General features: G+C 40.1%; 1 protein-coding gene across 1 annotated transcript in view; it reads right to left on the reverse strand.

Moving 5' to 3' along the window:
* Nucleotides 1-26486, reverse strand: part of SETD7 (SET domain containing 7, histone lysine methyltransferase) — a 45017-nt gene that overhangs the window by 13858 nt on the left and 4673 nt on the right. Inside the window, exons 3-6 of the mRNA XM_014852861.3 lie at nucleotides 21965-22094; nucleotides 9888-10089; nucleotides 5549-5738; nucleotides 1321-1402 (exon numbers count right to left, since the gene is read on the reverse strand). Of these exons, the coding sequence (XP_014708347.1) occupies nucleotides 1321-1402; nucleotides 5549-5738; nucleotides 9888-10089; nucleotides 21965-22094 (604 nt within the window). The remainder of the gene's footprint in view (nucleotides 1-1320; nucleotides 1403-5548; nucleotides 5739-9887; nucleotides 10090-21964; nucleotides 22095-26486) is intronic.

Consider the following 26486-nt stretch of genomic DNA (forward strand, 5'->3'; position numbering starts at 1 on the left):
TGCAGAGGATATATCCCTGCCCGACTGACTTTGGGCTTGGCTGTATGATCTGCTTTGCTACTAGAACATTGGCAGGAGTGACTGCATGCTAACTCTCAGGTGTAAAGAAGCATGGCGAGTTTCTGCCAGCCTCCTTGGGTTTCCATTCATCTCCGCAAGAAGAAGATGCCCCAAGGGGCTGTTGCTCCTTTAGCCTGAGTCTTGGAATAAAAACATGTGAAACAGACCTGAACTCAACTTGAAACCTGGAGTCCAGCCTAGTCCGGCTGAGCTGAGTTGAGCCCAGTCAAAAGTGGCTGAACCTCAGCCAATCAGCATAAAATAAAATGTTTGCTTTTGTAAATCACTGACAGGTTTAAGGGTATCATTATGCAGCATCATGACAAGGACAGTAACAAAAAAAAGATGGATACATATGGTTATGGTACTGCTGTGTTTTGGGGCTGGCAAGAAACCAAACCCTTCCCTCTGCAGATGGGCCACAGCCTCATGTCAAGAAAGAGGCCATTCATTCATAGTGATGTTGTGGTGTCAGCCCTGTCAGTTTAACCAGGCAAGAGGCCTATTCTCAGACAGGAACAAAACAGAAACTGAATGGAAGTCATGCTTACAAAGAGTGAGGCAAAGAGAAAACCAACTGCATATGGCACTCTTCCTCATCAACAAGCCAGTTGCTAGGAAATGAGAATCCCAAGCCGGGTACCAGAGAAAGCCAAACTGAGAATCAAGAGCGAGAGTTTAGATGAAAGGGAACAGGACTTGACACGCTGGGAGTGAGCCTACAGAATCAGAGACTTGTAATTTATAAACTGGAATGTGTTTATGTTTCTTATATTTTCTTTGTTTCATTCCTGTCCCCGCTCAGTGAATAAAGAAGTTATCTTATGTTCCAGACCCCCTCAGCTGAGCTAAGTAGAAAAGGGGGCATTCTGGTCCCTGCCTAGGCTAGAGCTTCAAAGAGTGTGAAATGCTCCTCTAGGGGCCAGCACGTGGCTGCAGCACAGACGGTGGCACCAGAGCCCGAAGAAAGGGGACACCTGGACAGGGCATGGCTGGCTGCCTGGCCCGACTGCTCTCTACGTAGAGCTTTCATTTGAGGACTGACCCACGGGCTGTTCTGTGCTTTATGGATGGAGGAACTCTCTTACAGGGCCAGATTCTATACAAGAATGATAACACTCTTCCTCAAAATATACAAATATTTTTTTCTGCTCAGGAACTTGGCCTGAGCAGAGAGCCACAGAAGAGCATTCGTTCCCACCACTAGGGTTATTTAACGTCACATAAACAGTGCCCTTAAAACCACAAGGAAAAAATTACCTCTCGGATTCATAAGGATCTGGAAGAAGAGCATTGGTAGAGATGCAAGATGAAGTCGACTTATCAAAGTGGTACACGGCACCTGAAAAGCAAATGGAGACCTCAGTCCACGTTCAGAGTTAGGGAAGGGCATTTAAAACATTTCTTTCTACCTAAGGGACCAGAAAGAATTAAAAGACAAAAAATGTTCTTCAAGTTATACCAACTAGAATGAAATTCTTCAATATAAATGGAGAGTTTTTAGATTTGCTCTTGAGTTTTATTTTCAAATCTTAATGAATAGCCACCAGAAGCATCTCTTAAAATCCCATTTTTGCTTTTGAATTTTCTTTATTCAAATGGTTTAAAAGATGCTTGTGTAATTAAAATTTTTAATCAAGAAAATGCTTTGTCATGAAATTTTGACATCTCTCTGGTCAGATCAGATTGGATAATGGTTTTAAAATTTTCTCGTGGTTTTCTTCATCCTAGACACAGCCTGTAGAATCCAACCGCCCAGCCCTGGCAGTTGTCTCCCTCACTAAAAATAAATATTCAGCCTCACCAGAATTAAGGAGAACAGAACTGCTTTTGATAAAGCATTAACAAAGTCATCTTACTTCTATTGAGGCGGTTCAGAAGCCAATTAGTAATTTATTCCAGAAACTAAGGTACACGACCGTCCTAGAATTAACATTGGCTTTCTGCAAAGGATTAGCCTTAGAGAATCCTTCCAGAGCACAATGAAGACATATGATGCTCTGAAAGCTAATAAGTGAAGAGACAAGTTTTGGAACTGGAGGGCTCACTCCTGCAAAGTAAATTATTTTAGGCACTAAGGCATCACAAATATTCCATTAAGCAATTCCTTAGTGGTTACCAATGGTTACCAGGTTCTCTTTCTGTTTTTTCATACAATCAAAACCCAAATTAATGTCTCAAACGAAAAGTGAGAAAACAATCCAGATCAGTCAGTGTCTAACCGTGAAACAGAGTATTTGAGTATTTCAAAGAGAGAGAATTTAATTTAGGGAATTGGTTACACAGAGAATGGAAGAACTGAGAAGCCAATCAGGGCAGTGAGGAGCCCAGAAGCCGGCGAGAGCAAGAAGTCACAACCCTAAGCCAGAGGGACAAAGGCAGAGGTGATGTTCTTGGAGCTCTAGAGCTGGGGTAGCTCAGGGAAGCAGAACCATGGGGGACCTTGCTGGCGGGAGATGGCATCAGGAGACAGGCCGCTGCTAGAGACACTGCTGGACACAGAGAGGGACGGCTTCTTAGGGTGCCCTTCCTTCTCCGTGTCCTGGGCCAATGCCTCCCTGTGGCCAAACCCAACAGAAGCCAGATGCACAGAGCCTGGAAAGTGCAGCCTGCAAGGGGCAGAAGCCCCCTGCAGTAAAAGCAGGGCAGGGGGAGGCTGAGGAACGCATCTGAGAGCACACCGGTAACGGACCAACACACAATCCATTAAAGGAAGTTAGTTTGAAAAAGAAAAAGAACACACTTTTAAACCAAACTTTTCTGTGGAATACACGTTCTCCAGTGCAGATATTCTATGAACTTTCATCTCCTTTCATGAGGCTAAAACTTTCATCGCAAATGTACTAGCTGTCGACTACATGTAAGGCACTCTGTTAGGGACTGTGCAGATATAGCAGTAACATCTCTTCCTGCTTTCAAGGAGCTGATGCCCCTCTCCTCAGCGCATACTGTCGCTTCCTCCACTCCCTGAACAGGCCCATGCTCCAGGCAAACAGAAGGCATCCTTTACTTCTCCTCCTTTCCTCTATAGTTTATACTATAACCTTTGACTAGAATTTGTTCATTCACTCAACAAACATTAATTCTAAGAGGTGAGCCAAGCCTTCAAGATGGAATAGGAATTAGCCAGGGAAAGGAATTCCTCTGTGGAGAGGTGAAGAGATGAGGAGAGAAGAAATTCCAGCCGGAGACGAATGAGAAAATCAGCGTGAAGTCAGTGGAGAACTGGAAGCAGTTTGTGCTTATAAAAGCGTATGGAGAGTGTGGCGGGAGAGGTCAGCGAGGGGCAGGGCTGGAGCACGTGAGATATTCGCATTCCTTTCCCTGCTCCTCCCCCAACCACAGGACCGGATGGCCACACGACCCTGTGGACCTGATCAAAAATTGTAACTGAAGAGGGAGCGGAGGAGAGAAACAAAAGAACAGTAAAGATCTGTGCACGGGCTCTTCCGAGTCACCCAAATCAGCCACGGTTCCTGACCCTTTTGAGATCCAAGTTGTTCAACACATCCTTAAAATAGCAGGCCTGCCAGAAGCTTGCCAATAAATCCTCCTTTTTTTTTTTTTTTTTGCCTTAAGTTAGTTTGAAGAAGGTGTTTGTTAGTTGCATCCTGGAGTTCTAAGGAAAACAATCATTCCCCTGAGAATGATCACTTTTACTTCCCAAAATGTGTTTCTTACTTATACAAAGAAGAATGTCACGGCAACAATGACTTTCATTATATGTTTTACAGTAGGTGCCAATATCCGTATTTTATAATGAAGATACAGGTTCTGCAAGGATAAATAACTTGCCCAAGACCATAATACAGTTAGTGTTGGAGGTGAGACTCAAATTAGGTGACTCTGAAGTTCAAGGCTGTTGCCACTATAAATGCTGCCACTTCTGAAGTTTTAAAATTTGCATCACTAATTGGGAGCCTCCCCTGACCCAGTCTCCTCTTTTCTAAACATTATAACACTGTCTCCCTTCAGAACGTACGTGAAGAGCACAGATGTTAGAATTTGAAGTTCAAAGATTACTGTTCCACTTTTAAAAACACACACAAAACTTTTCATTTTGGAATGATTTTAAGTTTACAGGCAAGTTACAAAGATAGAACAGAGAGTTCCCAGTACCCCTCACTGTTTCTCCTAACGTTAACTTCCTACATTTCTCAAATTTAAGAAACCAACATAGCTACACTGCTTTTAACCAAACTCTAGACTTCATTCAGATTTCACCAGTTTTTCCGCTAATGTCTTTTTTTTCTGTTCCAGGATCCAATCTCGAATCCCACATTGCTTTTAGACTGCCTCAATTTTTAACTTAAAAAAACAAAAACGGAGACATTTAAAACAACTCAAGTTGGACCTAAATGTAAAGTACTAGATTTCCTGTTTTTGGGCAACTACCCTTTGGAAAGTCTCCTTCAGATCACAAATAGCCTGATATTAGTTAGGTCTATTAATGCCTAGATTTATTATCTTTTCTACTTTTTTCTCCTTATAACTTAACTTGGGTTGGAAATACATGCATATATTGTTTTCAAGGACTCAGTCAATTCAAACAGCTTTCTCATCCTGTGCCACTCAAAATATAAAATCTTGACTTTTTTTTCCTTGTATGTTTTCCAGGTTTCCTCCAATAAATAATTTTATAATAAAAAAAATATTTAGTGTGCCATACTGTACTTCTAAAAGGAAATAGGATTTTTTCTAATATGGACTCCAATGGGCTCACTCATGTATTGAGTGTGTACTCCATGAAGATGCTAGGCTCTGACGAGGGCAGGGATGTCAACATGCATTTATCCTTCCCAATCAGAGCTCAGGCTGAATCAGCTTTACCACTGGTACCAACTTGGAGATCTACCTAATTTGATTCTTGAATATCATGAAACTGTAGTTCAGTTTTTTCTGAGACATAATGTTTGAAATTGATTGAATTACTACTGTCATTGCTTCATTCCTTCCCTGTATTAGAATTACATAGCTATGCCCTTGTCATGTGGCTTTTCAGCATCTGCCACTGAAATGCATGGTGTATATTTCCATCTCACTGATGTTTGGCTTGGCTGTGTGACTTGCTTTGACCAACAAAAAGTGGGTGAAAGTGACACTGTGCCAGTTTCAAGCTGAGGGTTTAAGAGACATCATAGGTGTCTGCTCATGCTGTAGCCTCCTGTGACCCACCTGAGGAAATCTTGACGCAGGTTGATACTGTCCCTTCAGACTGGACTCCAGAATTAAGACAGATAGAGCAGACTCAAACCTGACTAGAAGCCTCAAGTCCAGCCTAACCCAGCCTAGACCAGCTGGAGCACATCTGGTCAGCAGACCAGTTTTTGCTGTTGTAAACCACTGAGGTGTTGAGATGTCTGTTATGTAGCAAAGCTGATTAATACACCATCAAAGTAGACCAGACAAATAAATTAACTTCTCTCAAATAAGCCCTAACAACCTGGTTTGGGAATACAGCAACCCATCTGCAGCAGATTCAACTTACTTCCAGGCATCAGTTCAAAGTGAGGCCTTCCTTCTTCAGTGGACATAAGAGTAGCCAGTTTTCCTTCTATCATCTCTCCATCAATGAATTTTCCATAAAGAGCAGTCCTCTCATCAGGGTACACATAGGCTATCTTCTCTCCAGTCATCTCCCCATCTTCGTTTACTTCTCCTACAAGGCTGCCTCCATCCTGATGGGAGAAGCCAAAAACCAGAAAATATTATATATAGTATTTATCTGTATGACACGAGTTCAAGAAATTTCTCCTGTGCACTCCCATTGTTAATAGCACTGATATGGATCATAAGTTTAAGAACTCAGAGGTTTTTTTTTTTAGGTTTTTAAATTTTTCCTTCGTCTCTCCAAAGTCCCCCAGTACATTTTATATTTTAGTTGTGGGTCCTTCTAGTTGTGGCATGTGGGGCACCACCTCAGCATGGCTTGATGAGTGGTGCGAGGTCTGCGCCCGGGATCTGAACCAGCAAAACCCTGGGCCACCAAAGCAGAGTGTGTGAACTTAACCACTTGGCCACAGGGCCGGCCCCAGAACTCAGAGCTTTTCACATGGGTGAGAAAAACACGATGCACATCTCCGCATCCAGCTCCATACAGATAAACTGCTACAAGTTGTATGTAAGGGGACATATAAGCCCGATTTAGAGTCAGAGGCTGAGGCGCACTTTAAAATCCCGGACAAGTTACTCTATTTTGGTTTGCTATCTAAGAAACAAATATGTTATATTTGTAATATTAGTTACAAATTTAAATATTAGTTACAAATTTAAAAATGTAAAAATTTACATTTAAAGACAATATAACTGAGTGTTACTTTGGGCCAGTATGAAATGTGATGAAGATCTGTAGCAAGACAGTCTACTAATCATATGCTCTCACATCTCAATGTTGAATTTTGGATTTCTGGTCTATTAAGAAAATCTCTAGTTCAAATGTACTTAAGAATTAATTTAGTATACACGAATAAAGAGAGTTGTCTGCATTTTCTAAGAGATAAACCAAAGGACTTCTCAACACTGTCTTTCTGAGAATCTGATACCATCACTTTTTTTGGAGTTAAAAGGAAAAGTGAAAAAAGACCCACTAAATTCTACTCCCTTCCCATCACTTCTTCCTTTTCACTTTTCTTTATTGACGGCTCCCTCCTGCCTCCTTCCAGGAGAGGGGCCAGCTGTGCTTCCTGTTTAGCTCTGTCATTTACTTCATTCCTAAGGGTCATTAAATGCTTTAGGGCAGAGGCTAACATAGAATAACACAGAATCCCTGGTGAGTGCTAAGGACACAGTAGGTGATCCATAAATATGTTTTGAATTGAACTGAGATACCAAAAAATAATTTAATATATATGCAAAAAATAATCTAATCTAGGGTGCAAGAGATGTTTTCTTTTTTTTCCCCATCCAGAAGGTTCTTATGGTATAACTTGAAAATATAAGACCTTTGTGGGTTTGATATTACAATACTAATGCCATGACATCTTCCAAAAGCTTGGTTATTTCCCCAGCTCGAAGGTTCTAGGAGCAGCTACTCAAAGTCAGTGATGTAGGATGACTTCTGAGTGATCCCAAAAGCTGCTTGCTGAGAGACAGCAGGAAAAAATAACATCAGGTACATGATTTCTCCAGTTCATCGTAGTCTAATGGTTCTTTGGAGAAAAAAGGTTATAAATTAAAAAACGAATCACAGCACTTCCAAGAAAGAAGAATACTTGGAAGCCTTTTTCATGGGTAGAAAGTGCATCAGGGATATATTATTGCTCTTTCTCTACCCTCACTTGATTCTTAATAACCCAGCATAAATAGGGGTGATACTTTCGGCAAGATCTGCCTTCAGGCTTTCAGCAATTATTGAACTGACGGCAGTGGGAGCATTTGTGCTTCTTACATGTCGTAACTAATACAAACCATCAACACTGATATTTATTCTGTCTTTCTAGGGTTTCACATTTTCCCCTTAAATACTTTAAACTTCTGGTTTTGGGGACAAGTGAATTTATGTGTTAGAATGATAAAGCAGAGATTCTTCATTTCCAAAAGGAGTTATAAATTTTTAGTTAAAAACTTTACATCACTGTTCCAAGGTAAAATTTCGAAAGAAATAAACTGTCCTTAGAGTGAGCTAATAAATACTGTAGGGAGAATCATTATTTTTTCCTGTCTTTGTTCCTGCTTTGACCCCATGTCACAAAAACTTCCTTGTCTGCTGTGTCAGGGAGTGTTGGGGAAGAAGCTGCTGGTTTCTCGCCTCTGCTCAGTGGCTCCTCTTGGTGAGAGGAGGAACCATTCGTCTGATTAGCAAGAGGCAGGGTCTGACACCCACCGACTTTCATCTCTCTACTGGGTGGCAGCTAACAGAAGAGAGCCTGCTGTTCCCATGTGTCCTGCTGCATTTTTGCTTACCCTCTCCTGGGTCCTGGAAACTGGCAGTGCCACAGGCTGTACCTATCCCCTCTCCATTCCTGTCCTCTCCTTGGGGAAGTGCCCCAGGCAGGCCCTACTCCCCCAGAGGAAACCTGCAGCTTTCTAGCTGCTCTGTCTGCAGCTGGTCCATCTGTTCAGTTCAGAGGGAAAGGAGTAGAAGCCCACACCACATCTCCTATCCAATACTGCCATTATAAAACCGACATCTTGACCCCTGACACCTATGTCTATTTCTCGGTTGATTTTGAATCCAGAGAGCAGCTGGGTGAAATGAGCCCCCTCAACTGCCAACAGATACCTTATATAAAGCGAGACTTATCAAACAAGTTAATTTTGAAAGCTTATAACTTCCCAGTGTTTCCTTCCTAAGGCAGAGTCTTCTCTTGGTATTTAATAAGATAATTAAGGCTAATGACTAAAATGTAGCTGCATATTTAGGTTTCAAAATGCAACTATATTGAGTGAGGTGGATCCACTCATCTTAGTCCATCTTTGATCTCCTCTAGGGACTTTGCTTATAGTCAAAAGTAAAATGATAGGTAGCGGGAGAATCTGGTAATCCATATTTTGCCTCTTTCCTACACTCACCCTCACGCAGAGAGTTCCACTTTCCCTGACTTCAAGATTCACTGTGGCACAACCAGAGGCACTCACAACTAGAATATACAACTATGTACTGGGGGTTTTGGGGATAAGAAGGAAAAAAAAAAAAGATTGGCAACAGGTGTTAGCTCAAGTGCCAATCTTTAAAAAAAAAAAGATTCACTGTCATATCGGCGGGTCCCCAGCACTGGGCAGCAAGATGCTCAACATGCCCACTCATGAAGCAACGAAAGCTTCTGTCTTCCTAACTGGTAGGGACCTCCACCACCCCCCTCTTCCTGCTTGCCTTGTGGGCAGTAACCGAAAGGACTTCTGATCTATTGCAGAGCCTACCAAGAGGATGTACATATGCTTTAGTAATGATTAAAAAAATGTTTTACAATGTTTTTTCCTTATGCCCTGTTCCTAGAGATTAACTAATTTTTGAAGAATAATAATATGTAAGTAGATTTAGCTGGGACTACTTTTCTCATTATACATGTAATAGATTCTTTGTTTTTATTAATACTTTTTAATCATAACACAAGATTCAGAGCAAGAAAAAATGTATTTTGACTTAAGCTCTGGACAACATAAAATATCAGATAAAATATTTTCTCAGGTCTATTTTCTGAAACATTTTCTGGAAATTCACTAACAACAGATGGGATATTTGAAATGCAAACAAAAATTAGAGCATTAACTCCCAACCATGGATTTCGCCACATCTTTTTGCTCTAATAAACTACAGAAATATGATAAAATGCTATCAAATACTCAAAGGCAAGTTAATTTTAATCACCCTAATTTAAGGGATATAAACCACGAAGCACCTTATAACGTAGGGACTGGTACTGTAAAATGAAGTAACAATGGTGTAGTAAGTCCAAAAAGATGGGAAATTGCTGGATTTGTTCTTATGTATGAGAAGCAGAATAGGATTAATTGCAACAACAAAATATTCCACCGTGTCTTTCTATATACCAAAGGAATATTTTTAAAAAGCAATATATTTTTGTCTTTATGAGTGGTACAATAAAATCAATTTGTCCCACTTTGTTTTATTCATGATTAATCATTCCTTTTCAAAACAACACCGAAAAGGAATTCGTAGTAGATGGAAGGACCAACAATCTAAGTCAATGAGGAACAGCAGTGAGATAGCACACCTCATAAACTGCTGCCTTTAGCTACCGTGACCCTCAAGTTTCATAGCTTCACATTTTCTAACACAGGGAATACATTTTACTCTTTATTGTGAAAAGTCAAAGCATCTTCTTAAAACATGTTACTTTCCAGCACCATGAAGTCACAAGGCTTACTGGGTAATATATCCAGCACACGCCATGCCGAATGTTGTCTTTATATTGCCCCTTGAAGATCAGTCTCCCATCTGTGTCGTATTCCTGGGCTGGTCCATTCAGCTCTCCGTCTACATACGTGCCCTGGAGAACGCCCCCGTCCTCATACGTGTAAACTCCCTGGCCCTGCAGGGCATCGTCCACGTAATATCCCTCCAGAGTGCTGTGAGAGAAGGGGGACAAAAGGGCAGAGTCAGATCACGACTCAAGTCTCCTGAAGAAAATGACCACCAAGGAACTGCATGCCCAGCTCTGCTGCAACGCTGACCTGCATCCGTGCATCCTTCTGAATGCTCCTAGATCGCCAGGAAAAATACTCCCAAGACACGGGTAGGATTAGGAACAGGGATGGAGACTGAATTCCTCATCTCTTGGTACCTATTAATCCTTTTTCTCTGCTGGAGGAAAGAGAGAAGGAAGAAGCCACAGCAGAAACTGAGAACAAGCCTCATCGGAATATGTTTCCAAGGCTAGATGCTGACCAATACTGGGCAATAGAAACGCTCGTGTTACCCTTTCCATATATAAACCACTTATGCTTCATTTCCCTCAAGAGTGGTCCAGAATTCACTGGTAGTTCTCAAGGGTCTTTCAGATGGCTTGTGTGTAGTGGTTTCTAATAATACAAATGTGGTATAGAATGGGTAAATGTCTACAGATTGGTTTTAAGTTATTAATGTATCATTTATTGGTGACAGCCATAATTGGTATCATATCAAAAGAATCCCCTTCCATCTCTTTGGAAGATATGTGGGGATTTATTTAAGTGTGTGCGCGCGTGTGTGTGTGTGTGTGTACATGATTATGGCAAATAGGGGCAAATAAGGAAGAGTGCAGGCGACACCTTGCTAATATCATTAGCAGCCTGATAAAGTTTGTGAGCCACAGTCCTAGAACAGAAGGAAGCTCACAGCGGTGCTCATGCTGACTTTACAAGTACCTCTCTATCTCTCTCTCCTCATAAAACACTTTTGGAATTTCCATAACATGTTTTCAGTGTTAGCCTCACAAAGGCCATTGTGCAATCAAACTAAATTTACCAGAAACTCCCTTTATGTACTGAAATTTGGCATAAGGGGAAGACCAGTTCAATTTTTTAAGTTTAAAAGGTAAAATGTTTAGCAACAAAGACAGTTTGATTCCTTTAAGGTGTGCAGATGGCATTCATTCATTAATTTAACTAACAAACATTTATGGGGTGCCTTCGAAGGAGCAGGCATTGTGCGAGGTTTGAGAAAGCAAGACGAAGAAAACAAACACAATCAAATGGGAGAGACTGGAAGCTCACACTGCAGACTGGGGACAGGTGGAACACAAATGGCACCATGGGGACTGAGACGGCTGCACCTGACGCTGCCTGGTCAAGTCTTGTCTTTCTTTAATGAATGACAGAATGATCTGCAATTATTAAATGAAAAGTACAGTCTAAATAACGATAGCCTTTGATTACATTGTAATTACACTATTTGTAGTCTCCCAAGGAGATAAATAGTTCTCTTTCAGTTTTGTTTGTACTATCAGTGACAAATAGGTTTAGTAAATTCATGAAGAGAATAAAGTGCACTTTAGCATAGCCCTTGCATAAATAATCAAAACTCTAAATCTGCGAGGTTGGAATTAATGAGATTCAACTGTCATTAGACTCACATTAGATGCACAATAAAAAAAAAAAGAACAACCTTGATGAAGGATAACTAATCAACTGAGATCATGATGCAATATAGTGCAAAAAACTATTTAATCTTCGATCTTCATTTTTAGGATTGCCAGATAAAATACAGGATGCTTGGTTAACTTTGAATTTCAGATAAACAACAAATTTTTAGTATAACTGTGTCCCAAATATTGAATGGGACACAGTTATACTAAAATATTTTTTCGTTGTTCATCTGAAATGCCATTTTAACTGGGTGCCCCGAATTTTTATTTGCTGAACCTGGCAACATAATGACTTTGGATTCTCGAGAGTTTGCAAAGGGTGACTGTGTGTGTTTGGGTAGAATTATCCCCTGACAGTTGAATTTGCCAATATTTCTCAGGTTTATGATCAAATTTACAAGACACGGGACTTGTGAACCAGTTAAACAATAATATAGAATTGTACCTATTCCCTGCTAAGCATATCCAGTAGCTTGTCCCACTCTCCCTTACAATGGAGCCCATCCTTGTTAGTATCATAATACTAAGAACAAACTATTTCCCCTTAGCCCAACTGATCTAAGATACATCAAAGCAAATTCTTAAGGCACTGGGGAGCAAAACGTGCTGCGTTATTTTTCAGCACCTGCCTGACGAAACAGCTTAGCTCTCTCGGCAGATTTTTATGGTAGCCTCGCTGGAATCTGCTGACAAAAGGGGCATGTTATCACACGAACTGGGTTTTCCAGGGCAATAAAAATGACAGACTTTGAAAACCTCTGGCACTGAGGAAAGAAGATAAAAGCTTTCCGGTCTGGTGTTAAAGGTGTTACCCTTCTTTCTTTTTCCTCCTCTAGGGGAGGCTGGTAAACTGTGGCCTCCTGCCTGTTTCTGTAAATACAGTTTTACTGGAACATAGCCACGCACATTCCTTTCCGTATCCTCTATGGCTGCTTTCAAATTACAACAGCAGAGTGACATACTTGCGACAGAGACCGTATGCGGCCCCAAAAGCCTAAAATATTTACTATCTCACTCTATACAGAAAAAGTTCGCTGACTCCTACTCTAGAATCCTCTGCTCACATTAGTTTATTCACTGGCCCCAAGCACACCTCCATCTATCTTAGCTTTCATGCTATATTTTCCTTGCTTTTTCCCTTAAAGCATATGTAATCAAACTTTTTAAATCCCTGAGGACAAATTCAGGGGAAAAAGTTGTGTGTCACATTTTCTTTCTTTTTCATTCAAAACAAAAATAACCTTGCGATAGTAATGAATATTCTCAAACCTCTGGCATTTTTCTATTCAAAAAAGAAATAAATTATGAGAAGATGGCACTATTTTGTAGCCACTAAAGGGTTAATATCTGGTCATATTTGGGAAGTAGCTACATAGAAGCGGCTGCCCAATCTTTCTTGCTGAAACTGGACTGAGAGTTGTGCCATAGAGCAAATCTGCTCATCACTGGCCTAACCAGAGCCTACGCATCCTCCGCATGTGGAGCCCTACTTCCCACAAAATCTACCCTCATAGGAGCCTAGTCATGGGCTATTATTGGACTTTCCAGGTCTTTATCGATGGTCAACCTATGTGTCCTGTTTCTCTAATGGGATTATAAGCCCTTTATGGGAACAAATTAGGCATTACCCATCAATGTATCCCTCCTCTGACATACAAACGTAGGATATCTTCAAGTGGCATTTCCTAAATGAAAGAATGGAAATGGGAACTGGGATAATTTTGCTTTGAGAAGAGAAGATGGAGAGGGAAATAGTGTTAACAACGTTGCTCCAGTGCAGGGAGTGCTCTGCCCCTGAGGTAAATGTGCATACAGTCTGCACGTTAGCAAAGTTTCTGAAACTCTCCCTACCTTCTTTCTTCATTTGTAAAGTGGACTCCCAATAGGGTTTCTGCAAGGATTAAACGGGTTAATATACATCAAATGTTTAGAAGATGGTCTGGCATATAGTGATGGCTTGAATAAATAATTGCCATTATTATTAAGCATGTGTATTGACGCATATGATGGTGAGCTTTCTACTGAGAAACTGGGTTCAAAACAGCAGCATCAGAGAAACAGCTATGAGACACTGCAATACACAGTTAAAGAAATTTACAAAACTGCCTTAAATCTACTGGAACAAACAAGCAAGAAAGATTCCTCTCTGTCTGGAATAATTTATAAGTGATCTATTAAATGAGGGGAGGATAGAATAAATGCCTCTTTAAATGAAAAAAGTAATATGCATTCATTGTAAAACAAACAAACAAACAAAAACCAAATCAAGCACTATGAAGATGTAGAAAGTGGAAATTCCTAGTACTCCTATCCAATTTGGCACCCATCATTTAAGACTTTTTTCCATTTATATTATGCATTTTCTCACCTTTTGTTGTTGTTTTAACAAAAATAGGATCACACTATACACAATGTTCTGGACTCATACTTTTTTAAAGTCCTTTTCAACATCTTGGCAGATTCTTTAGTATGTTAAGAAATGAAAAATGAAAAAAGGTATTTCAATTGTTTGATTTTTCTGGCAACAGTATCTGAATCAAATAACTGGAAAATGTAGAGGAAACTAAAACATCAATTTTAATTAAATTTCTTTCTCTGCATATACACATGGACCATTTTTATCTGTTTTATCAAAGCTCTTATACTTTAACTTCCAGTAATAAATTAAATGAGGAAATCTAACTTACAAAGAAAGAGAGAATTTTTATAATTGTTTACCAAGACTGATACATCTGCATTCTATTCAAATACTAGTGTATTTTCATTAAAAAAATCTCTTTAATATCTGAACACACAAGCGTGTTCTTAGGAGATTGCCAGCTTTGGCTTTTCCTTGGGGTCTACAAGCTTTGGAGCTTTCTACCTCATGAGGCATAAACTCTGTTCCCTTCCTTTCGCCAGGTATAGTAAAACAAGAACCAAGAGGGATATTTAAAATAAGTCGTAATTCTACTTTAAATTCCCATTTCTAACCAAATTAAATTGTGACTCAGCATTAAAACATTGTTTCAGAAATTATTTTATATGACAATATATATTATCTCTTAAAATATTGAAAACTAAGAAAAGAAGAAGAAGAACATTAACAACAAAGCCAAACTGTCTGCTAGGGCTATTTATTTCCAACCAGAAGCTTCTACTTCTTCCAAGGTGTGATAGGCAAGCTGGATGGAGCACTATAATGCTTCCATGTAAGATATTGTGCTGTGTATCTTCAAAGTTTTTTACCCTTTGATAGAAGGTCTATAAGTCTGTAGGATCTTATTATTATAAAGGCTCAAAACAGTAAAATATTTGAGGAGCAATTAATGAAATTTAGTTTTGCTCTCTAAAAAGAAACCTAAGAAAACTCTGCTAGCCATTTAATAATAATAGTAACAATAATAATGATAAAAGATCATCATCATCATCATCCATCCTTGATACTGAGGGCATTATGCTAAGTGAAATAAGTCAGACCGAGGAAGACAAGTACAGTATGTCTTCACTTATATGTGGAATTTAAAAAAGCCCAACTCAGAGAAAGAAAGAGTAGAATAGAAGGTAGAGTGGTTTCCAGGGGCTAGGGTGTGGGGGAAATGGAGAGATACTAGTCAAAGGGTACAAACTTCCAGCTGTAAGATGAGTAAGTTCTGGGCATCTAATGTACAGTATGGTGACTACAATTGATAATACTGTATTCTATACTTGAAAATTATTAAGAGAGGAGATCTTAGATGTTATCAGCACATACACAAAGATTGTAATTATGTGAGGGGATGGAGGTGTTAACTAACTTTATTGTGGTAATCATTTCTCAATATATACATATATCAAATCATTGCATTGTACACCTTAAACTTACATATGTTCTATGTCAATAATATCTCAATAAAGCTGGGAAAAAACCGCATATACAGAGCAATAGAAAAAAAATCCATGCTTCCCCATGAGCGCCTACTTGGTACCCTCCACTCTACAAGGTCTTTACAGGTTTTCTCATTCAGTCTTCACAACTCAGAGAAGCAGGTATAATTATCTCCATTTTACAAAAGAGGAAGAGGGCAACTCTCTAGAACAGGGTCCTCTGAGTTGATTCCTTAGCAAAAACTCCCATCAATCTGCCAAGCTCCTACCAAGTTGTTCAAGCTCCTACAAGAAAGTAACTGAACTCACCCCAAGACCTCTTTGAACTTTTCACAATTACAGCCAATGAGTGACTTCAAGTAAAATTAAAGCATGGAAGAAAGGCAGTCAAGACCACAGGTATTTCTTTGTTTCTAGTTAGAGGAGGGTAGTAGATGTGGTAAAAAGAGAGGTGGCTCTAATTGAACTCACCTTGGCTTGACTGTCAGCTCCAACCCTTACTAACTAGGTGACCTTGGGCAAGTTATTTAACCACTCTTTGCCTTAGTTTCTTCCTATGTAAAATAGAATTATAAACCTACTTCAGAGCCCGCCCTGATGACTTAGTGGTTAAAGTTTGGTGCACTCTGTTTCAGCAGCCAGGGTTTGGTTCTCGGGCACGGAACCACACCACTCATCTGTCAGTAGCCATGCTGTGGTGGTGGCTCACATAGAAGAACTAGAAGGACCTACAACTAGAATATACAACTATGTACTGGGGCTTTAGGGAGGGGAAAAAAAAAAAAAAAGAAGACTGGCAACAGACTGGCTCAGGGCTTTCCTAACAAAAAAACAAAGCAAAAAACTTTATCCTTCTGGCCCTAGCTGATCAGGCTTCTGCTTTAAAAAAAAAAAAAAAAAAAAAGAGAGAAAGAGAGAAGAAGAAGAAAAAGATAAAAGCTACTTCACAGATTGCTATGAAGGCAACGTGTCCAGTGTTGAACAAATGATAAGTATCCAAAGTTATCCATTTCTTTTCCACTCCCTTTGTTCTTATATGCCACAAAAATTTTTGCCTTAATCAGAACCGTTCATTAGAATACAGATGAATATATTTGTTGAGCCTGGTTCCAATGAAAGCTGGATGACTGTCAGGAACATAGAAGGGACTTTTGCGTTGTGTGGGAGGTTGGAATATATGACTTCAGAAGTCCATTCCAACTCCAATTTCTCTGAAATGTGACCAAGCACTTTCTAAAAACCAAACACAAGGGGCCAGCCTTGTGGTGCAGCAGTTAGGCTTGCATGTTCTGCTTCTTGGCGGCCCTGGGTTTGGCAGTTCGGATCCCAGGGTTCGCCAGTTTGGATCCTGGGTGCAGACATGGCACCACTTGGCAAAAGCCATGCTATGGTAGGCATCCCACATGTAAAGCAGAGGAAGATGGGCACGGATGTTAGCTCAGGGCCAGGCTTCCTCAGCGAAAAGAGGAGGATTCGCAGCAGTTAGCTCAGGGCTAATCTTCCTCAAAAAAGAAAAAAAAACCCAAACACAAGAGATTCTGCATGGACCTGTCACCTGGGAAATGTCAGCCTTTCTCAGGAGCTTCTCCACGGGCAGCCTCACTTAGGTTATTTGGCCAGTGAGAACTTACAAGGAGCTCTCTAAGCCGGACATATTAATATAGCAAATCAACCTCAGAAAACGACTTGGGCACAGGAGAATGAAGTCACGTAGTAGTAAATAACACTTTGCAATCTAATTGGCATGTCAAGGAGAAGGAACAATAGTATAAAAAAAGAAAACTGAATGAAGTAACTCATCTCTATCTCATAATCAGGCTAAAAACCACGTGATTCCTTAATATTACAGAGCCCAAAGAAAATCTGCATTGAAACACCTCTTTCTTGCTACCATTCTAGGATTTCAAGAAGTCCTGCTAAATTGTCTTTACATCCATAAATCTTGGTTGAAATGAGAACAATTAAGGAAAAGATACATTAAAATAAATATCCATAATTGGGGATTAGTATAAAAATTAGAGTCGTGTGTATCAAAGTATTTTTGCATACTAAAAGTTTTCATAATACCCCACAGTATTCCAGTGAATCCACTGATGCCGATCGACTGCAGAGCCACACCAACAAAGCATCAAGATGCCTTTTTCCTTAATACACAAATGCCTTTATCTCAGGACTAGAGCAGGTGTTAAGAAGTCCCAATTCTCTAATCTTAAGACAATTTTCTTCTTTCCTTTAAAAAAGGGAGGAAAATGGAAAACAATAGCTGCTTGAAACAACAATTTTCAAAATAAGGTCAATTTTTGCATTCATTCTTCATTTGTGAGATAAAACTATCTGGTAAAGAGTGAGTGGTCTGACTTTAGGTTTCCGACTTAACAAGCTGGTTGTAGTAGCTTAGCTCTTCTATTCTACATTTTGTCGTATAAAGAAGGAAAGACTAACTGTTAAGGTCTAAAAACTAGCAAATATTCTGAAGTTGAGACACTAGTAAAAAGGTGAACAATGTACATATTGGCTGTTGAAACTGAATCCAGAGATTTAGAAATAGATAGCAATTTCCTTATTTTACCTTGAATATTCTTAATTAAGATGCTTAAATTCTCTGTCAACAGTGGTTACCTCCGTGACATGGGGTTAACAGTAAAAAAAAATAGAGCACATTCACTTTTCACATTTCTGTATTTCTTGAAGTTTTTTATTCTACCAAGCATTTGCCACATATGAAATTTAAAAATAAAATAAAATATTCTGCTTTTATCCAGGAACTTGGTTAAAAAATTTAACAGGGCCATTTTTCCTGGTGATCTGAACATTTAAAATTTGTATTCAGGTTTATCATGTTCTGTGATAAGGGAAAAATTGATTCTAGATTTTTCTTTTTTTACAGTAGCCTTCCTAATGAGTGTGAGGTGGTATCTCATTGTAGTTTTGATTTGAGTTTCCCTAATGATCAGTGATGTCGAGCATCTTTTCTCATGCTTATTGGCCATTTGTATTATCTTCTTTTTGTTGTTGTTGAGGAATATTAGCCCTGAGCTAATAACATCCATGCCAATCTTCCTCCACTTTGCATGTGGGTCACCACCACAGCATGGCTGACAAGTGGTGTAGGTCCATGCTTGGGATCCAAACCTGCAAACCTGGGCCACCAAAGGTGAATGTGCTGAACTTAACCACTATGCCACGGGGCCAGCCCCTAGAATTTTCTTGATATAAATTCATATTTGTTTGAAACCTTACCATAAATCACACACCCAGTTAATGGCATAGATTATGGTGATGGACATATCCTTAATTCCAAACTCACCAGATTGTATACACTAAATACTTCAGCTGTTTGTGTGTGAATCATACCTCAATAAAGTAGTTTTAAAAAAACACACACACACTTGGGTTCAGGTTTTACATAACATTAGAAGGTATCAGGCCAAATTTTCTGTCAATACACTTTATGATTTTCCAAACACAGGTTCCCACAATTGCAAACAAACCCTCTGATGGGAGCACAAGCCAGCACTACAGGTTTGAACAACTTTCTTAAACTCGAACAGAAACTTTTTGTTTCCTCACCTGTTATTTCAAAACCTTGATTTCACCCTTTTTTGGGGAAATTTTTCCAGACTGAAGCCTCCTGACTGTCAGTAAAGGCATAGAGTTCCCACTTTATTTTACCTAACACATGAGACCCTAAAAATTGGGAGTGGTAATAGAGAGAAAAATTAATAGGTAAATGCAAATTAAGGCATTCTTAATTTAAATACAAATTAATTTAAATGTAATTTAAACTAATTTAAATGCAAATTAAGGTGTATTCTTCATGTGGAAACAACTGACTTCTTCATGACCAAATCTTGCATCCCCCTTAGAAAGAGCTAAGAGATTCCGTGGCCTTTTTTTCAGTCCTAAGACTATCTCACTAATTTTTACAGCAAATTCTTTTAGCAGATGTCTCATAACATGATCAGTATTAGGGTTAAGATAGATGGTGACAAGAACTTGTCGCCACATGGCTTCATCACATGTCATAAAAGCTGTGATACTGACCTTCTACCCTCAAGGTCATCTGAAGAAGTTGAACAAAGGTAACCTCTCAAGGTCCTCACTAATACCATCATTTTTTGGGTCTACTATTTGACCCAAGTCTCTATAGGTGTTTGAAAGGTAGGTATAAATCCTAGTGAATTGGAGCCTCGAAAAGATTTTTTAAAAAGTCTATCAATTTATTTCTATCCCATAGATAGCTATTGGCTTAGTGCTTCAGCCTGACCTAGAGCTTCGGCTTTCTCATGTCATGAACACGTGCAAATTACTGCATTTGTATGACACACTGGGGTAACTGGATGAAGCTGCTTGGAGCCAGGATTGACCAGTTTGACAGAAGGAGGGAGGTGCTCAGCAAGTGTCAGGCCCCACTCAGCACCCTAGGGCTGAGGGTGTCAGTGTCTCAGAGTTAACATGCAGCTCATTCTTGGCACACTGGTTCAGAAGCTCTGGGTATCAGGTCTGTGAAGCAAGAAAGTAACCAACACTAAGTTCAATCAAACCTGTTGGACTGTTTTCCCATAGTCAATCACTTACTGGGTGTGATCATCAAACTACCAGATTTAAAGCATGAGTGTGTGGGGGGTGTGGGTGCGCGGGTATTCTGGGTGAATTCTACTGTCTCTTTCAGCTCCCATATTCATTCAGCAAGAGTTTTTTTTCCTTTTTCTTTTTTTAGTACCAAATTAAGAGAAAGTGCTATGAAGCATAGAAGATGAAATAGGCATAGACTGTGCCCTCAAGGAAACCTCTGTCCTGTAGGGGAAACAAGACATTTACATTTGTTGAATGAATAAAAGAATAATTGCAGCATAAGGTAAAAAGTAACACCTTCCAGAAAAGAGCTCTGAGTGAACTGCATTGGGAATGAGGCAGGAAGTGTCCCTCTGGACAGGTTAAAAGGTTCAGGAGAGAAGAAAGCACTGACACCAAATCTTGAAAGAGGCCACCACGGGACTCAGGCATTCACCGGGTATTCCCAGCAGAGCAAAAGAAAGGAAGTAAAATATCTGACCACTTAAAATGTACATTTTGCAAGCAAATCTCTGCTGAAAAAGGTGGGGTATGGGGCTGGGGGCAATGGGAAAGAGAAGGTTGGAATCCATAACTAAAAGGAAACTTTACAAAAGTTCTGTGATGTGTTTTTATTGCTTTCCTCGCCCCTCATTATGTCAGATCATTGAGGGCCTGGGGAACAGTTAATATCTTTAAAAACAACTCACTCCACCTACAGAAAAGGGATTCTGTGTCACAAGCCAATCCCTGTGATCACCCTTCAACTGCCAGCTTAGACATTTTCCTTCCCAAAGGAATTCCAAGGTTTAGGAAGCTTCAGCTTGCTACCAATGTCGCAAGCTTCGTAAGTGGTGCTACATTCCATAGAATCCTATAACCTGCTTTAGCTAAATCCACTTCTGTATTACCCAGTGAAGTGGTCTGAAAAGAGCTGACCCTTCCACGGCTCTGAATTCCTGTAGATGGTTGAAAAATTCACATGGCCACTCTCATTCCTGAAGTGGGCATGGTGTAAAGTCATTGTGGAAAAGCCGGGCCCATGCAACCCCATCTCTTCTTGAAAGAGAAAGGTCCTATAGTCATTTCCAGCTATCTCAAGAGAGTAAGGAGCTTCTGCTGTATAGCCTCCTCACACAGGAGGTGAAAGCAAAGTAAAAAGAACGCTGCTGTGAAAAATATTTTAACTAGAGATAGAAGATAGAAAACACTAGTTTTGACATCAGCATTAAGGTATCTCACACACAGACCAGTTATCCCAAAGACAAGCATTTAGAACGCCGTGAGTCTGGAGCTGTACACCTCTTCCGTCTACCAGTCCATGTCTTAGCGCTTGGACTGTGATAATGTGACTTTGAACAACTTTGCTAAATATTTTCTTAACCAATCTCATGAGGAAAGAACAACATGCTGAGAAAATTATGAAGCTGCAGAACCAACGAGGTGGCCGAATCTTCCTTCAGGATATCAAGAAGCCAGACCGTGACGACTGGGCGAACGGGCTAAATGCAATGAAGTGTGCGTTACGGTGGAAAAAAAGCGTTAATCATTTACTCCTGGAACTGCACAAACTGGCCCCTGATAAAAAAAAATTCCCCTTGTGTGATTCACATTGCAATGCAATGAGATGCATTACCTGAATGAGCAGGTGAACTCCATCAAAGGGCTGGGCGACCACCTAACCAAATTGTACAAGACGAGGGGCCCCGAATCTGGCATGGCAGAGTGCTCTTTGACAAGCCCACCTTAAGAGGCAATCATGATGGAGCTAAGCCTTCGGCTGGCTTCCCCATAACCACAGGGGTGACTTCCCTTGTCCCCAAAGCAGTGCATGCACTTTGGGGTTACTTTGACCTTTTCTATAAGTTGTACTAAAACATCCACTTATATTCTTTCATTTGTATCATTTCTTCAAATAAAGTAATTTGGTAATCTCCCCCCAACCCCCAAATAAAACAAAACAAAACTGTGAGTGCTACCTGCCATCAAAGAAGAAGAACTTCCCCCGTCCGTTCTTTTCTCCGTGAACAAAGTTCCCCTCGAATCTGTCCGTGGAGGAGTAGGTGACTGTGCAGAACCCGTGAGGTAATCCATCATCATCCAGGTGCCCTGGAGAAAGGGAACCCAAGGCAAATTTTAACATCTTCAACGCTCCCCCACTGATGCGTCAGCGCTCAGATGCTGCCAGTAATTCCCCTGAGCAGCCAACGCACCCTTCCCTGCCAGAGCAGAGAGTGAATGCAAAGGTTTCTCACCTCGCCTTGCCTGCATCAGCAGTATCAACCTCACTGTTACTCACACTTTGTGAATGGACAGGTCCACAACAGAGGCACTTAGAGACATTTCAGAATATGAACCAAAAATAAGCTTGCATTTAACTGGGCACTGAGAGTTATTATCAGTAATAACATCTGCAGTGCATATTTCAATTTACCAAGTACTTTCCCAAATGGTACCTCTCATATTTGGAATTAAGGCCCCCAAACTCTCATGCTTAACAGAAATCTGGTGGAGATAGCACCGTTTTATAGTCTATTGCCAGATACATTGTTTTTGCAATAACTTACCTAATTCTAGAACTAAGTATACAAGATAATATGATACAATATCACTCTGTAGTGTGATGTGGAGGACTGCCAGCAAGGTAACTTCTGAAAACCCCACTGCTATCTGTTACACTCAAACAATAAGGGACGTAGGCAGGTCTCTAAAATTGCCCTAATATTCATATGCCTCATCGTACTAATATATGGACTCAGAGTCCTTCTAAGCTTGAACTTGAGCTTAGCCGTGAACTTTATTTTACAAAATCTTTCAGCTTTGAATGTTTAGTGATAACCTTGTCATATACCCTCTACCACCGTGTTCAGAGGGCTGGTGTTTTAAATGTAGCTGGAAGTATCCACATGGCCATTTAAGCAGCGACTTTGAACACCAGCAGCAGGTATTATTCTGTGATCTTTAAATTGCTGGCTCTTCCTGGGTCACAGACTGGTATCTTCTAATATTTATGTTTACAGTCAATGTTTAGGCTTTTTATTACTGTCTGCATATTTCACAAAACCCAGAAATCACCTCACTGGTGTCTCCCTGATCAATCTGGTGAGCTGATTCTGCACAGGTGGGTGAAAAGGAAGGCAGTAGATAATCTACTGGCTTTTTCCTGGGTTAACGACCTGGGTCATGGATGAAAAGGTATAAAAGCATTAAACACTGTGTGCAATGCAGGGACATTAAACACTTCAATGTGGCTTCCAGATGGCTCACAGACATAAAAGAAAACACAGACCATATCACCACAATGAATGCTTTAGTCTCCTAAAATGATTTCTTTTAAAGTGATAAAATACCATTCCCTGGAAGAGATGGCAAGTAAGCACTCCTATAAAGAACAAAAAAGCTCTCTATTTGTATTATGGATTACATGAACATAAAACAACAATGAACAAAAACACTGTTTCATTGCTACATCTAACTCTGTGTAGAATGAGTTACCTAGAAAATATTACAATAAATTGTGGCTACTTAAATAAATCACAATCAGTAAAATTCCTTTCCTCTTAATACAAATTTTTTCTACCAAGGGCCAGGGAATTAATGGTTAGGAGAGAACTAGGCCATAATTGCTTTCTTCTCCCTCAAAAATCAACTGTACCTGACACAATTCAATGACACTTGAGTCAAATGAAATAATTTGGACAATTATTTTCCAAATATCTACTGATGACATTTCTCTCAATGAAATAAGTTAAACCTACTTTTTTTCTCTTCATAAAAAAAAAAAAAAACCACTCAGTGTATAGCTAAAAGCTTTTAGGAAATATCGTTGGGATCAAATTACATTTAGCTATTAACATTCCTATGAACTTAGCATTCTACTTTTGATTTAGGTATAAATATCAGAATAATCCTTTTAGCCTTATATTGAAGTATTTACTAATGTGTTGAAAATACTTTCCCTCAGGAATGAGTTCACATATTTCAGACTTTAAAAAGTTAGTGTTTGATAAAACTTGTTATTCTATTTTAGATCAAGAGAAATATTACGACTAACATGAACACTAAGGGAAAAAAACCCAATGCCAATTCATTTCCACCTTCCCTAAGTCACAATAGTCCTCTCCTTTTTCTGAATAAAACACTGCAAGTACACCCTCAGCAATGGAATTTAGATATTAGAGAAAGTGGGAAGTGTCCTCTAACACACTAAAAGCACTTGAGGGACAGTGCTGATCCCAACTGAGATGAAAGCAAAAATATGAACCCCACCCCATGAAGGATTCTTGTTTCAATGCCTCTCTCAACAGGCCGGTGAAGAGCGGTCCCATCACTTTCTTAGTCTGTAGGGAGACAGAGGAACAGAGGAGCTGCTGAATGATGGCTGTTTCTCTGGTGACATCGTGTGTGCAGGAGCTGCTTTGACATATGACATTTCCCAGCCATTTCAAAGGTGTTAGGTTGCTTGTGGTGAGAAAACACTAAAATCTCCTTCTCTCAGACCACAGCAGGACCCCCTTGTTGGCTTGTTTGTTTTCTTTTCTTCCAAAAGGAGGACTATGTGATCAATTAACAGGATGGGATCAATTAACAGGCTCAATTAACTGGAGCTAGATATTAAGGGTGTGATCATTCAAGATTTCCACCCTGAATATTTAATAGCCTGGAGAGGCTGTCCCAGCAGTAGAACTTTATATCTAAAATAGTAGCCACAACCAAAACAATAACAATAACAAAGAGACTTCCCAAAGAAAGAACTATAGGGAAGAGAAGAGATTGAGTTGCCATGCTCTCACATCTCTTTTCAACATTAGTGCTGGAAGAGCTTCTGGGACAACTCTTGATCAAATGCGGTTTGGACAATAAGATTATGTAATATTTGTCTTGTCAGTAACAGTCAATTCGATGGAGGTTGATACTGATATACAGAGAAGAAAAAAGTTTGCACACCTACTATGCATCTGGCGCTGGGTTCTGTGCTCTCCTGTTGTCTAAATTAAACATCACAACAATCTCCCAAGTTGCAATCTTACAGAAGAGGAAGCCAATACTTTGCGACTTCTCCAAGAAACACATTAACCACTCTGAATGTGCTAACAAATGGTGAAAGCTCCTTCCTCAAATCTTCCAATTCCATTTCTCTCTAGATAAGGGTGAACTGGCAGGACTCCCATTGTTCCCTGCTGATGGTGGAAGAAGGTGCCCCTAAGGAGGTAGGTGTGCCCAGGTCCCAGGGAGAGAAGTGGAAGAAACTTCGTAGTTAAAATAATTCTCATAGAACCACCAGGACTTTCAACAGCATATCCTGGTTGCAAATTCCTATGCTTTCCAAGTGTTACCTAACTCAAAGAGAAACACTAGTCCTCCTTGCTCTGACTGGGGCCAATCTGCAAAATGTGCCAAGTCAGCCAACAGCCTTCCAGGCCAGTTCCCACTAAACAGAGGTTGGACACCAGGCCCAAAGGACAAGTCACTTGAATGACTGCTCTGTGTTGATAATGCTGTCCCAGCTCATGTGCCGTTTATCTGTCTGCAGCATGATTTCAAGTATTTATAGAAGTCAGAGAAAGGAAAAAAATGTAACGGTCTCACAAGTCTACTTTTTCACTTTGTTCTAAAAATCATTACCTACTGAATAGATAGAAAGTTATATTTTTCCCCTCGAGTTACCTCTGAGCTTTTTCCTTAACCTGATGAGAGCCAGGCCTGTATTCTGGGCAGTGACGGCCCATCTTGGCAAAGGAAATTCCCTCTGGATCAGACACCCGGCTGCTTACTGCCTCAGGCTTTCTCACAGGAGATCTGAGAATGGGGTGAGTGGGGTGAGTGGGGGGTGTGTGTGTGTGTGTCTGTGTGTGTTTCCCTCAGAACAAGAGATCCTTACATGCATTCTTGCTTTTGCAGAACAGAACTGCTTAAAAAAATAATAATAAAAGGGAAGCTTATTTTGTTTAGTGCAAAGAACATGTCCTCATGATGATGCGTTTACACTGGTTGTTAAAAACACAGTTTGACTTTTGAGAGTAATTCTTTGCAAGAGCTCAATTATTACTTGTGAGGGTCATAATTTTCACGTGTGGCCCACACAGCGAGGGTGCTACCAGGACACTTAGCATGCGTTTTTCCTAAGCACAGAGCATGAGCGGTCTTATTAGAGAGGGGCAGGATAAGATGTCAGGGGGACTATTAAAAATATCCTTGATATTCTGAGAGAGTTGAGGCAGTGAAACACTGAAATTCTTGTTTTTATCCTGGCTCCTTAGTTCTGGGGATTCTGATATTTCCCCTTTTGAGTATTCTTCCTGAGTGTCTCCTGTATGTTCCCAGGCTTTTCCAGGTTTTTCTGTTCTCATAACCACACATTTGAACTATTGCAAAGAGCCTCCTAGGTGATGGCCTCACCTGCTCACTTCCACCTTCATCTTCCCAGAGCAGAGCTCGAATGCTGCCATTCCCAGCTCTAAAGAGCCCCATGGCCTCCCGTGGCTCCCAGCACGAAGTCCA

This window comes from Equus asinus, chromosome 3 (genome assembly GCF_041296235.1).
Source record: "Equus asinus isolate D_3611 breed Donkey chromosome 3, EquAss-T2T_v2, whole genome shotgun sequence".
Lineage (NCBI taxonomy): Eukaryota > Metazoa > Chordata > Mammalia > Perissodactyla > Equidae > Equus > Equus asinus.